The 14701-nt window shown below is 49.2% G+C and overlaps 1 protein-coding gene across 1 annotated transcript; it reads right to left on the bottom strand.

The window, feature by feature from the left end:
- Positions 1-2387: 2387 nt before the first annotated feature.
- On the bottom strand, positions 2388-14451 carry il12rb2 (interleukin 12 receptor, beta 2a). Its single transcript, XM_079350138.1, has 16 exons — positions 14319-14451; positions 13984-14160; positions 13569-13829; positions 13014-13137; positions 12750-12940; positions 12448-12590; positions 10822-10957; positions 9477-9550; positions 8881-9094; positions 8625-8804; positions 7899-7994; positions 7652-7795; positions 7428-7559; positions 4140-4236; positions 3832-3919; positions 2388-2953 (listed from the first exon to the last, which is right to left on the bottom strand). The coding sequence occupies exons 2-16, from the start codon at positions 14051-14053 to the stop codon at positions 2528-2530; spliced, it is 2376 nt and encodes a 791-aa protein (XP_079206264.1). The 5' UTR covers positions 14054-14160; positions 14319-14451; the 3' UTR covers positions 2388-2527.
- Between the last annotated feature and the right edge of the window lie 250 nt (positions 14452-14701).

The following is a 14701-nucleotide window of genomic DNA, read 5'->3' as shown; positions in this document are numbered from 1 at the left end:
GACCACATGACCAGCGTCCAGGTCACATGACTCTGATCAGTTTAACCCTTCTAACAAAAGTGAACATGGAAGGCTTTTAAAGGTTCTGATTTAGAGACGGGAAGACTCAGGTCAGACTCGACCCGGACCACCGCCTCCGCCCAACCACTGAGCCACAGGCGCCCGAATACTCAGGTTCACTAGATTTAGATTTGAGCCTTTGTGGGATTTGTTAAACTACACATTTTTGGAAAGTTTATGATATAAGGAGTCAGAAAAACAATGTTTGCGTTTGCCCAGATGTCTATGTGACGGCCATCTTGGATTTAAAAAAAATGGCCACTGTAGACTTTAGACTTTAGACTTTTTATTTTATTGTCCCCGAGGGGAAATTCTTTTTCACCAGTATACAGTTTTAATGGCAGCGCGCCGACAGAGGGTGAACACAGGGAGATACATGTGGGACAACAGGACATACAGTGACAGGACATACAGTGCATATGGTTATGGGGGGACCGGGGATTGGGACTGAGGTGGATTTTTATTGAGGGCTGAGATGACTGTAGGCACCAGGCTTCTGCCGTATCGCGCCCTCCTGCACAGCAGGGACCTGTACCTGCGTCCGGAGGACATGATGGTGAGGTGGCAGTTGAGAGGGTGGGTGGAGTCCAGTGCTATTGTGTGAGCGATGCGTGTGACGGCCTTTGAATTGAGTTCTGACAGGGTGGGAGCGGGGAGACCGATTAGTTTGGCTGCAATGTTTGTGACACGGGTGAGTTTGGTTCAGTTTTTGACAGTGAGCATGTTGAAGAAGCAATTATATATATATATAATATAATATTATATATATATATATATAATATTATATATATAATATTATATATATATATATAAAAGTTGTACACATATAATATTCCATGTTCCTCAAAAAACAGTCTTTTTCCATCATCCCATAAAAATACATCCGTTTTTTCTTTGAGTTTAAAATTTGCGAATGTAAAACTTGCATGTTTTGGAACTAAAACAGAGAATTCATTAATCACTATAAATGATTATTTATTGATTTAATACCAACAGCAGATAGTCTCGATGACATGTGGAGGACAGGAGGAATACATCCTTCATCAGGCTAAAGGTCCAACACCTTCATCATCTGTGAAGTGCTCGTTGGACGCTGGCATGAAGAGTTTATCCAGCTTCACATCTGCGCTCTTATTGTGAAAAGCTGAGCACGCTTTCAATGTTTTGATCCAAAGGATGGCAGGAGACAGTTATACCTGAAGTTTTGGTTCATACACCGTAATTATTACAGGAAGGAGCCTGAGTGGTGTCCCCCGTGTGTTCCTGCAGGGGGCGCTGGAGTCCCCCGTGTGTTCCTGCAGGGGGCGCTGGAGTCCCCCGTGTGTTCCTGCAGGGGGCGCTGGAGTCCCCCGTGTGTCCCTGAGTCCCCCGTGTGTCCCTGCAGGGGGCGCTGGAGTCCCCCGTGTGTCCCTGCAGGGGGCGCAGGAGTCCCATGGATGGCGGTCTCCGTGCTGGAAATGCTGTCTCAGGCTAACTTTGAGTCAAGCTAACGACAGGCTGAGAGCTGAGGCGGGTTTTAAGCCTCCTGACAAACCGTTACACGGCGCCCACCTGTCAATCAGCTCAGCTACACGCCTTACTGTGAATAACTCTGATCCTTCATCCAATCAAAACTGCTGAGTCATCAAAACATTCCCCCCGTACAGTGTGTGTGGATGGAGACATGAGCTAATCACACCTATTTGGTTTTTTGAAGCAGGCTGTAAACATGTTCATGTCTGCTGTAAAAACAGGCTGTTTGAATGGGTGTGTATGTGACTTCCTGTGCACATGTTTGTGTAAATGATGCATTCTGTAGAGTTGGTGTGTTTTCTTGAACGCACACACACACACACACACACACACACACACACACACACACACACACACACACACACACACACAGTTTTTCATGAAGAGTTTTAAAATAAATAAACTGGGCAGCTCGGGAACGAGCTTTTTGTTGATGTGTACAGAAACTAAAGGGAACAGAACACAAAGAAACAGCACAGAGGCAGATAAGACATGTGTGTGTGTGTGTGTGTGTGTGTGTGTGTTTGACCACGTCACATGGTGCTGTCTGACATCAGCAGGGTCAGCAGGTTATCACTTCAGTGTAAGACGTCCTGATGCTCTGAACAGGAAGCATTGATCATGCATGACATGGAGCACACGTCACTCCTTCAGTCCAGTCTGACTGCTCCAGCTCGTCACGAGGTGGACGGTCTTCAGAGACATCTCTGAGTGTGTCTCTCATGTTGTTCATCCCTCATGTGCGTCTGTCTCGTAAACTTGCATTAGGACGTTATGTACAAGAGGTAAGTCAGGTCAGCGGGGGGGGGGAGGTCAGAGTCTTTGTGTATTATTGCATGGAGCGAGGAGGTAGTTCACGGGCTTGTTAGTGAGACATGTGATGCAAAAAGAAACAGAGAGAGAGTCAAAGGAAGACTCGGGTCCCCACATGGTGTCATGGCGTCCGCTCTCACTTTCAGCTGCTCTGAAAGAAGTCCGTGCAGCTGATTTTCACTGCGTCCAGAGTCAACTTCCCTCCGAACTCCAGCGACTCCATGAAAACGTTGTGAGTGGGGAAGAATCCGACCACTTCTGGAAACTCGTCTTCCTCCTCCTGGTCCTCTTCATCGATGTCCCCTGGCACGTGTGAGGAGATGTAGTCCACGGTGGAGGTCTCGGTTTGGTCCGAGCTGCCCGAGTCCTGGGAGATGTAGCTGCTCAGTGGATAATGCTTTGTGCTCCGCTCCGTCACGGGGCTCAGGCTGGTTTCAGGACACAGCTGCGAGGACTCACAGGTTTCTCTGATCTGATTGGGCAGCTCCTCTACGTCCACCAGGATAGGCTCTTCTTCCTCTTCAGTCAGACTGCATGGACTCTGTGGCAGCTGGAGGTTCATTGTGCCCTGTTAGAAAGAAAGACAGATCTTTACTGAAAACATAGATTTACATCTATTATCTACACCGAAATATGATATATAGAGACAACCAGCCAATCACAGAGCTGACATATAGAGACAACCAGCCAATCACAGAGCTGACATATAGAGACAGACAACCAGCCAATCACAGAGCTGACATATAGAGACAACCAGCCAATCACAGAGCTGACATATAGAGACAGACAACCAGCCAATCACAGAGCTGACATATAGAGACAGACAACCAGCCAATCACAGAGCTGACATATAGAGATAGACAACCAGCCAATCACAGAGCTGACATATAGAGACAGACAACCAGCCAATCACAGAGCTGACATACAGATACAGACAACCAGCCAATCACAGAGCTGACATATAGAGACAGACAACCAGCCAATCACAGAGCTGACATACAGACACAGACAACCAGCCAATCACAGAGCTGACATATAGAGATAGACAACCAGCCAATCACAGAGCTGATATATAGAGACAACCAGCCAATCACAGAGCTGACATGTAGAGACAGACAACCAGCCAATCACAGAGCTGACATATAGAGATAGACAACCAGCCAATCACAGAGCTGACATATAGAGACAGTTAACCAGCCAATCACAGAGCTGACATGTAGAGACAGACAACCAGCCAATCACAGAGCTGACATATAGAGATAGACAACCAGCCAATCACAGAGCTGACATATAGAGACAGACAACCAGCCAATCACTATATGTCTCTATCTCTATATGTCAGCTCTGTGATTGGCTGGTTGTCTCTACATGTCAGCTCTGTGATTGGCTGGTGTCCAATCCCCCCATTATAGATAATGGATGGATATATCTTGTTTACATAATCACCTGATTCTGAGTACATTCTTTGGCCCATTTGCTGTTGGCGGGGTCGAGAACAGCTTCCAGCATGAGACACTTGAACAGCCTGCAGAACCTGAGGAAGAACACGCGTGTGCATGTAAAGTCAAGTAAACAATGTGTGCCTCAAACTGTCATGTCTTCCTTTATAGCTCTTTAACTGCATTTAAAGGATGGAGGATGTGATGTCATCAGACAGGCTTTTGTAAATTAAAGGCATCTGGTGTAAAGCTAGACCTCCCCCCCCGTAACTCCGCCCCTGCAGAGTGCTGATTGGTCTGTAGATGAAAACATACCTCTGCTTTACAGATGAACATTGCCACAGACACAGCAGGAAGAACGCCACCACCACCATGACCACACAGACCAGCAGGAGGGGGAGCTGGGTCTCCTCTGGAATATTTACACAAAGGGATGTTAGAGACAGAGACTTCTAAACACGATAAAGACGTTTAAATAAGAGAGAAACACTGTTCACATCATACAGCTCACGCCTTTATTGCAGCAGCAGAACATAGTTTATGTTGGGCATCTTGGGTGCCGAGATGAGTGACGAGATGATGTGGAGGCAGGCGTAAGTGAGAATAAACCTTGCTGTTTATTTATAGAGCGCTAAATGGAAGAAGGTGTGGTCAGGATGATGATGTTTGACAAGGAATCAGTGCAGCTGGAGTTGATGTTTGGAGTTCTAACCTGGGATAACCTGGGAAGCCCCGAGCGGAGGCTGTGACAGGGAAAACCAGAACCACAGGAGCTCCAGGTCAGTCTGGTACTTGGATCCTACTGGTGACCTTTCAGCACGAGTGACCAGGAGGTCATTGTTGTGGTGGACACTGTAGCTTCAGTGTTTAACCAGCTCTGCATGTAGAGACACTGTAGCTTCAGTGTTTAGCCAGCTCTGCATGTAGAGACACTGTAGCTTCAGTGTTTAGCCAGCTCTGCATGTAGAGACACTGTAGCTTCAGTGTTTAGCCAGCTCTGCATGTGGTGGACACTGTAGCTTCAGTGTTTAGCCAGCTCTGCATGTGGTGGACACTGTAGCTTCAGTGTTTAACCAGCTCTGCATGTGGTGGACACTGTAGCTTCAGTGTTTAGCCAGCTCTGCATGTGGTGAACACTGTAGCTTCAGTGTTTAGCCAGCTCTGCATGTGGTGGACACTGTAGCTTCAGTGTTTAGCCAGCTCTGCATGTGGTGAACACTGTAGCTTCAGTGTTTAGCCAGCTCTGCATGTGGTGGACACTGTAGCTTCAGTGTTTAGCCAGCTCTGCATGGGTCTGTAAAGCTTTCTGCGTTCTAACCTCTCTCCATGTTTCATCTCCAACATTGATCCTAGTTTGAGCAGCTTTCTGCTGCTGGAGCTTATTAGAAACATGCAGAGGCTTTTTAGCTCGGGTACAATCACTTCTATCTGAAGCAGTTCCACTGCCCGCTTCCATCGCTGCAACACCTGTTCACCTGATAACTGCTCTCATATCTGGCAAACCCAGGGGCGTCCAAAACGGCCTTCAAAGCCCCGCCTACCTTCTCTGGTCCAATCAGATCCAGAGCATTCAGGAGCAGAATCTAAAGTTAGAAGGAGGACATACTGGCTGCTGCATTGTTGTCAGAGAAGCTTCAACACAGCAGGTTTCCTTCATGATCACACAGGAAGAGAGCAGCTCTCTGATTGGTCCTTTAATTATCTGGAGTTCATGTTAGAGACTCGTGCATTATCTACTCTATCTATCATCTCTGACCTGACAAAGATCTAAAGTGAGACAACAAAACCAGAACAATCAGGATTCAAACCCACAACCTTCAGATCTCTAACCCTCCTCCAACACACTGAGCTAAACCTGCAGGGAGTTTCTCTGATGGTCTGAGAGGATTCAGGATTCATCTTGTGGGTTCAGGACTTCCTTAAAGAGTCTAACCCTTCAGGGGTTTGAGTCCTAAAAGTCTCCTGAAATATTTCAAAGGCCGACAGTCGTTGATTCAGTCACAGCTGATCAGTGTAAAACCATCAGCAGCCAATCAGCTGTGAGCGTCTTTAAACGACTCATCGATCCGCTCGTCACTAAAACACACCAGCATTAAAGTGGACTATGACGGGGATTTGAACCCACAACCTTCAGACTGAAAGCCTGATCCTCTCCCAGCTGAGCTAACCAGGGGTAGAGAGGTAACCATGACAACAGGTATGTGTCTGTGTGTCTGTGTGTGTGTGTGTCTGTGCTGGTTGAAGGTGTGTCAGTGTGAACATTATTTGCTTGATGAAGTCAGCCATCTTTGTTTCTCTTCATTGATGTTAATAAAGTTTGTTCAGTTTGGCTCTCATCTTCTTCCTCGCTCCGGTTCTCCTCAGATTTCAGCGCTGAAGACGGCCGAGCGGTGATGGACTCCGCCTGGCAACGTGGACACCCGGGTTCGATCCCCGCCTCAGACGACAACAGGTCAGTCACACAACCGCATGAGTGTGAAGGATGAGTGTGATTTCATTTCCGTCGTTGCGATTTCCGAATTTCCGTCGTTGCGATTTCTCGTCAATTTCAACTTGGGTCACTTTGGAGCGTCCATTTCAACGAGGGAATTTCCATCGCCGACCATCAAGGAGGTAAAAACACACCTGAGCCCAGGGGGGTCCAGCATGCTAGCTTGGTAAGCTAGCTAGCTGGACGGGCATATTTATTGTTTGTTTTGGTGACTTCAGATTGTGGTCAGTGTTTCAGTGTGACGAGCAGCAGAGAGAGAGGAGCTCACCTTCACCTGCCTTCATCACATCCAGTCAGCTGTTCACCTGCCTTCATCACATCCAGTCAGCTGTTCACCTGCCTTCATCACATCCAGTCAGCTGTTCACCTGCCTTCATCACATCCTGTCAGGTGTTCACCTGCCTTCATCACATCCAGTCAGCTGTTCACCTGCAACCTTTCACTTACACACTATGAACGTTTAAAAAGTTACAACCTGCATGATGACGCTCACTATCCAACATGAACTCTTTAGAGGTCAGCATGTGGTGGACACTGTAGCTTCAGTGTTTAGCCAGCTCTGCATGTGGTGGACACTGTAGCTTCAGTGTTTAGCCAGCTCTGCATGTGGTGGACGCTGTAGCTTCAGTGTTTAGCCAGCTCTGCATGTAGAGACACTGTAGCTTCAGTGTTTAGCCAGCTCTGCATGTAGAGACACTGTAGCTTCAGTGTTTAGCCAGCTCTGCATGTGGTGGACACTGTAGCTTCAGTGTTAGGCCAGCTCTGCATGTAGAGACACTGTAGCTTCAGTGTTTAGCCAGCTCTGCATGTAGAGACACTGTAGCTTCAGTGTTTAGCCAGCTCTGCATGTAGATACACTGTAGCTTCAGTGTTTAGCCAGCTCTGCATGTAGATACACTGTAGCTTCAGTGTTTAGCCAGCTCTGCATGTGGTGGACACTGTAGCTTCAGTGTTTAGCCAGCTCTGCATGTAGATACACTGTAGCTTCAGTGTTTAGCCAGCTCTGCATATAGATACACTGTAGCTTCAGTGTTTAGCCAGCTCAGCATGGGTCTGTAAAGCCATGCAGAGCTCTCTGATTGGTCCTTAAAGAAACTTGAAAAGCTGCTTACCTTTAATGAAGAACTTGACCTTTTGACCTTCAGGGCCTTCCCCTTTAGCTGTGGCAGCCGTCATCCACAAGCTGTAGACACCTGGAGATAGGTCGTGTAGTGTGTGCGTCGTCTCTGATGCTTGAACAGAATCTGAAAAAGACATTGAAGTACACATAGTCTCTTAAGGTTCAGGTGACTGTGTTCAATAGTACATCATAGACTAAATAACAAACAGTCCTCACAGAGACGCTTCAGAGAGTTGTCCTTTAAATAGATGGTGTACTGGGTGATACAGCCGCCTCGCTGACGCTTGGGAATCTCTGCCCAGGTCACCCTCACTTTGTTTCCATCAACGTTCTCCAGCACCGACGGGCCAGCTGCTGGGACTGCAAACAAACGTTGAAAAGAAGGAGGATTACAGTTCATCTGAAGGATTTCACATCCCTGTTACTCAGTCAGTCCTACGTTTCAGCTCTTCTCAGCTCTGACCTGATTCCAAGAGAACGGCTGTAAATCTGCTTCGATCCACTGAGCTGTCATAGAAAGAATAGACTGCTCCCTCGTAGCACTCAGCCGGCCTCAAACCTGCTCAAAGAAAGACAGTGTGACACACCTATCCATCCTTTAACTACCAATCACAGCTGTCAGGGAAAGTCGGAGTTACACCCTAGACTGGTCACCAGCCAATCACAGAGCTGACATACAGAGACAGACAACCAGCCAATCACAGAGCTGACATATGATAGATAGATACTTTATTGATCCCGAGGGAAATTCAAGTATAGAGACAGACAAGCAGCCAATCACAGAGCTGACAGTTCAGAGTCAGCAGGTAAGCAGCGTGTGATTGGACTGTGGGAGGAAGCCGGAGAGAACCCACGCCATTCACGGGGAGAACATGCAGAGAGGCTCCTGACAGACGGGGATTCAAACTAGCAACCTCCTCACTGTGAGGGGACAGCACTGTCAACTGTGACACCTTCAGGTCCCGATGCTGACCATAGTATGGAAGTTTGTCAGGTAGCTGGAGAGGTGCCAGGGCACTTTCCAAATTTTGCCAAGGTGCCCTTGAGCAATGCACAAAACCCCCAACCAATGTGGTGTCAGTGCACATGTGTGACTTGTGTGGACATGATGTGCGTCTCTCAGAGTAAACCAGAACTTTCCCTCAGGAATAAAACATGTAAGAGAGAAGAGGATGTGTTGAAGTCCCACCAGTTAGAACAAAGTGTCTGTCCTTCCTTCCCAGTCGGACCCATCGGAGCTCCTGCTTGGATCCCTTTGTGTACCACTCCACCACATACTCTATATGTAGAGGTGCAGTGTGTGGATCTCTCCAGGAGATGGCGACACTCTGGTTGTCTGCAGTGACGTGCACATCCTGAGTGAGCTCAGCTGTAAAGAGAACATAAACACCGTGAGTGGTTCAGTAAGAGGAGCGCTGCAGACCTTCACTGCTCCTCTTCATCACCTCGTGTGTGCATGCTGGTGACTGTGGCAGGTGGAGAGGCTCCCATGGAGTTATAGGCCCACACCTTCACTTCACAGCGGGCACAGAACCGCACGGTACAGTTTGTGGTGTGTGCACTGACGTTAGTGCTGAATGAGGGCGTTGGGGAGGCGGGGCTGAAGACGCTGACTCTGTACTGTGTGATTCTCCCTCTGGCCGTGGAAACGTTCAGCTCCTGTGATCACAGCAGGTGAAGAGGTTAGACATCCTCACCGTTTCTGCTCACCTCCCTTTTTTCTTGGAAACTGAAACTGTTGTGTTTGCAGTCAGGTTTCACTCACTTTACATTCAATGAGTGTGTGTGTGTGTGTGTGTGTGTGTGTGTGTGTGTGTGTGTGTGTGTGTGTGTGTGTGTGTGTGTGGGACGTTGTCACACCTCAGAAGTGGTCAAGAGTTGACCTTTACTTTGTGCAGAACTCAGTAAAGCAGGAAGATCAGAGTGTAACTATGGTTACCACACTGCACGCCCACACACACACACACACACACACACACACACACACACACAGAGCCCATGGACACCTGTGTTACGTGTTCGAAGTCTCTTTCAAACGTACCTTCCAGTACAGCGTGAGGGAGTGAGCGTGAGGCGAGGCGTCAGGCGACCACACGTCCAACGCTCCGGACGGCGCTGAAACACAAACATGAACTTTAGTTTAGAACATGATGGAAACATGGTGACGGTCTCGTGACGTGCTCGTCTCTGTGCCAGTCTGGCCTCATGTGGTCTGAGACTGTCATCCAGGACCAGGAAGGACAGAGGCTAACAAGTCAAAACACAGCTGAAGCCAGGGGGGAAGGTCGGGCGTCGGACTAGCAACTCCATCTCGTAAAACTCAAAGTGCTTCAGAAACAGGAAGTACAAAACGAAATGAGTCTCTACTGAGCACAAACATCAGAACCCTGAAGGACAGCAGTCCGTCAGCTCAGGAGACCACATGACCAAGAAGACATCCTTAAAGACTGATCACGGGACCACATGACGGCTCCCTCCAGTGGAGACGGGTTCTGTTGGGTTCTGTCCATCAGTACTCTGTTCTGTTACCGAGCCGAGCTGAAGGTGGAAACATCATCCGAGCAGCTCGTGACTGACAGAGAGGAGCTTCCTCAGGAAACTTTCAAATCCCTTTAAGTTGTTCAGTTTTCAGCGCCGTGGATGAAACCTGTGGCCTCTGACATACTGGATCACACGCGTGGACTCTCACTGGTCGCTTGGCAACCAAAAACCCGAGAGCCAGAGGAAAGGAGGCGGACTGAAGAGAAGTGTGTCAGAGTGAAACGTCCACGCTGCTGATGTGTCAACATGTCTGCACTCAGAGCGCCGTATCTTCACACCATCAGCTGCACTGTTTCCCATCATGCTTCACTGTCTGCTTCCTCACCACACCATGGACTGTCGGTCTGAACACTGCTGCACACAACAGGCAAGGGCTTAGGGTTCGGTCTGTAGGGACCTAGGTAGGGTTAGGGTTCGGTCTGTAGGGACCTAGGTAGGGTTAGGGTTCGGTCTGTAGGGACTTAGGTAGGGTTAGGGTTCGGTCTGTAGGGACCTAGGTAGGGTTAGGGTTCGGTCTGTAGGGACCTAGGTAGGGTTAGGGTTCGGTCTGTAGGGACCTAGGTAGGGTTAGGGTTCGGTCTGTAGGGACTTAGGTAGGGTTAGGGTTCGGTCTGTAGGGACCTAGGTAGGGTTAGGGTTCGGTCTGTAGGGACCTAGGTAGGGTTAGGGTTCGGTCTGTAGGGACCTAGGTAGGGTTAGGGTTCGGTCTGTAGGGACTTAGGTAGGGTTGCCGGTTCAATTCCTAGTGCGGACCAAGTCTGCACGATCTTCTGAAGACTGGATGAGCATTTCCTCCCTCGTCCTTTGAGAATGATGAGACATGAAGAGAACCCCCGTGCACTCACCCTCCTCCTGAGTCCTGCCCGAGGTGATCCCGCTCCAGGGACTCCACAGACCCCCGATGAACCTGGATCTGGCTCTGAAGTGGTACAGCCTGAAGGGCTCCAGAGAGGAGACGGTTTGAACCTGCGCCTGGCTCCTCTGCATCAAAACAGGAATATTATTTATGACATCATTAAATGTAATAAGCATCCTCACAGGTGTGTGTGTGTGTGTGTGTGTGTGTGTGTGTGTGTGTGTGTGTGTGTGTGTGCTGTGCAGTAAGAACAGCTGACAGGACGTGAAAGGTCAACAGTCAGCCTGCTCAGCCATCATCACGTCTCTGTACAGTCAGACTGATTCTGAGGAGGCGTGTGTGTGTGTGTGTGTGTGTGTGTGTGTGTGTGTCCCAGTCTGTGACACACACACACACACACACACACAGGGCGCTGCGCTCCGTCTGCAGGCTCCACTGATCCCGCCTCCTTACTGCCTCTGAAGATGCAGCTCTGCTCTTTGATGGTTTTATAAAAAATGTGACCAAATGAAAACGCCATTCCACGTGGCGATGATCACATCGTGGATAAAGAAGCGTTAAAGGCGTGTCTGCAGCCTGGAGCCTCTCTGCCTGCTCCGTGAAGCCCCGTCCCCTGGAGCATCGTGAGCGCTGATTTTCAAAATAAAAGCTTAAATAACAGCTTTGGATGTGTCATACAGTGTCACATGTGAAAACAACAACTTTGAGCTTTTACTAGCTTTCTAAACGGTCAGGCACCATCGTATCTTAAAGAGTTCATTGTACCGTACTATCCATCAGGAACATGACGTTCCCAGAATGCAGGCCTGCTCGTGGTGCCTATAGTCTCTAAAAGTACTATGGGAGGTAGAGCCTTTAGTTATCAGGCTCCTTTGGAATCGTCTACCAGTCGGGGTCCGGGAGGCAGACACACTAGGTACTTTTAAGAATAGACTTCAAACTTTTCTTTTTGATAAATCTTATAGTTAGGGCTGGCTTAGGACCAGCTCATAGTTCTGCTGCTATAGGCCTAGACTACCGGGGGAACTGGCACCAGGATCTCTTATCTCTCTCTCTCCCTCTCTCTCTCCCAGCTTTCATATCTTATTACTGCTTGTCTCTATCTTTATATTCTAACCTCTCCTTTTTCTGGGAGCTCCTGAGCTCTCTTAGGTTCCTCTGGACTGTTGGTGAGGATGGCCTGCCAAACAACCCCCCCCCACGAGGATGGCCTGCCCAAACAACCCCCCCCCCCCATGAGGATGGCCTGCCCAAACAACCCCCACCCCACGAGGATGGCCTGCCCAGACCCCCCCCCCCCCATCCTATCCTCTCCTTCTTTCTGCATCTTGTCCCATTTCAAGTCCAGCTCAGTTTATCAGATGTTCATCATGATCCGGGTCTGCTGAAGATTTCTGCCTGTTAAAGGGAAGTTTGTTCTTCTATGACGGATTCAGCTGAGCTCTTTAATATATCCATCAGTAAGGTCCTTTACCTGCTTTATGTAAAGTGTCTCCAGATAACACCTGTTATGAATTGACGCTATATAAATAAAGATTGATTGATTGATTGATTGATTGATTGATTGATTGATTGATTGATTGACTAGCAAAGTGACCGGCGGAGACTTTCTGACCTCGACCTGAGCGACGCTCCACGCCGGAGCCTCGGCTCTGTACTGGATCTCCACGCGATGCGTCTGCACCTCCTGCTCCATTTTGATGACACACCTTCGGGAAGAACACTGGGGTTTCCCAAGAACAGGCGCGGGTGGCATGGCTGCCCAGAACACACACACACACACACACACACACACACACACACACACACACACACACACACACACACACACACACAGGTGAGTTTTTGAGCAGCATCATAAAGACAGGACATCAGAGAGCGTGCAGTGTGAGGAGGAGGAGCCACCGTCAGACTCACCGATGTCCCTGAGGGTGAAGTCGGCAGGGAGCGACTCGGCCCTGCCGAGCTCATTCTGCAGGTGAACCTGCACGCTGATGAGCCGGGCCGAGCGGGACACGGTGAAGCTGGCAGACGGGGAGCCTGGTCCTGGTCTGCTGCTGTTGTGCAGCTCCGGTCCAGCTGAGTGGTCTGCAGACACCGTGGTCACCCTGAAACAGAGACAGCTGGGTGTGACAGCAGCCGGGTCAGCAGAGGTCAGTGGACTCTTGGCTCTCAGCTCACCACAGCACCGACGTGTTCCTGAGGAACGTGTCTCGACCCGGGTCCCACGTGCAGGTCACCACTCCACCGTCATCCCTCCTGACGTGGTGTCTGCAGGAGATGTTTTTTGGCCGCTCTGGTTGAACTGACAAAGAAACGAGACGCAGGACTGAAGGAAGCGTCGAGCACATTGAACCATCACACACGACACAGTGCTCACTGTCATCATCACCAGGCCAAAGTAAGAAAGCCTTGTCCCTATGTGAACCTATAAGCAGGATCCTGCTGTGTGAAATGATGCATGTACAGTATGTTCCACGGGAGGAAACAGGCGGGATGTGCGTGTCACCCTGGGCTCTGACGGCGTGTGGTTAGAGCGCAGACGTTTGACTGGAACATGTGAAGAAGAGAAAGCAGAACAAGCTGCAGCTCTGTGTGCTGACCAAACACACATTCTGCTACACGCAGTCTTACAGGACGACATAGACCACCTCTGATCATGTGACATGATGTCAATCTGTGCATGCAGTTGGATTCACGCCTCAGAGACAGTTAGGCCCCTCCCCTTTGACTCACGTCCAGCCTTGATGTCCATCCCACACGGCTCATCAGCCAGAGGACAGTGGCCCAGACAGCTGAAGGTTCGGTTCTTGGTGATGTTCACCACCTTGTGATATATGGTAGTTGAGTTGAGGTCTTTGGAGTCCAGCGGGGCGGGCAGGTGATCACTCAGAGTGAATCCTGTACTTCTGCACTTAAAGGTGCAAAACACAGTGAAGTTGGAGCCTCGCGGCACCACAGAGCTGGCACTGGACCAGATGGTGCAGGCTTTCTGACCTGACAGTTAAACAGAACAAAGAACACTGCTGCATTATTTCACTCTGATCCAATGCAACAACTTATCTCTGATGTTTCATCACCACACATGGATGAAACACAACAACACGACTGTTTGTGTCAAAGTGACAAGAAGAGACACGTCTGAGCTCACCTGAGCACAGCTGCACTGCCAGCACACACACGGCCGTGAGGAGGCTCCATGTTCGGGACATGGTCTTCATTCAACGCTCTTCTTATAGGTCCATGTCTGAGACACCGCACTGAGACCTGCTGTAGTTCACTAGAACTCAAGGACGAGTTCTCAAACGTGGACTGTCATCCTGGACTCCTAAAGGACGGCAGATGATGTTTGATTGATAGAAACCCCTCGGTGTCCCCTTCACTCTAACATCTGTGGACTCATGTGTCCTCTCTAAAGACTCCGATTAAAGATTCAAACGTCGAACTGCGGCTGCGTGCAAGTGAATAAAAAGAGGAAAAACCAACCTGCTCTCCGAGGCAGCGCATCCCCATCAGCCGTGATGAAGCCTGTCTGATGATCTCTACTGACGATCCGACATCATGAGTGTGAAACATGTCAGGAGGAGCAGAGTGTGTCCAGGCAGCGCAGCGCCGCCTCCAACAGAGCTGTGACACACTACAGCGCGCGCGCACATACACACACACACACACGCGCGCGCGCGCGCAGGAGGCCTTTAGTATCCTTTATTTTCCTCCAATACTTTATTTCGCTACGTGTTAAATCATCATCTTAATATTCTGCGCATGCTCTGATCATGGTGATGAACTGAACTCTGCACTTCATGAAACAAACATGAAATAAAAAGAGGTTTTTATGGAAAGATCACTGAGAGTGGAGCGCGCAGGAA

Source organism: Symphodus melops (assembly GCF_947650265.1).
Source record: "Symphodus melops genome assembly, chromosome: 8".
Classification (NCBI taxonomy): Eukaryota; Metazoa; Chordata; class Actinopteri; order Labriformes; family Labridae; genus Symphodus; species Symphodus melops.
The sequence above is the reverse complement of the archived record's forward strand: the minus strand, read 5'-3'. Positions and strand labels throughout refer to the sequence as shown.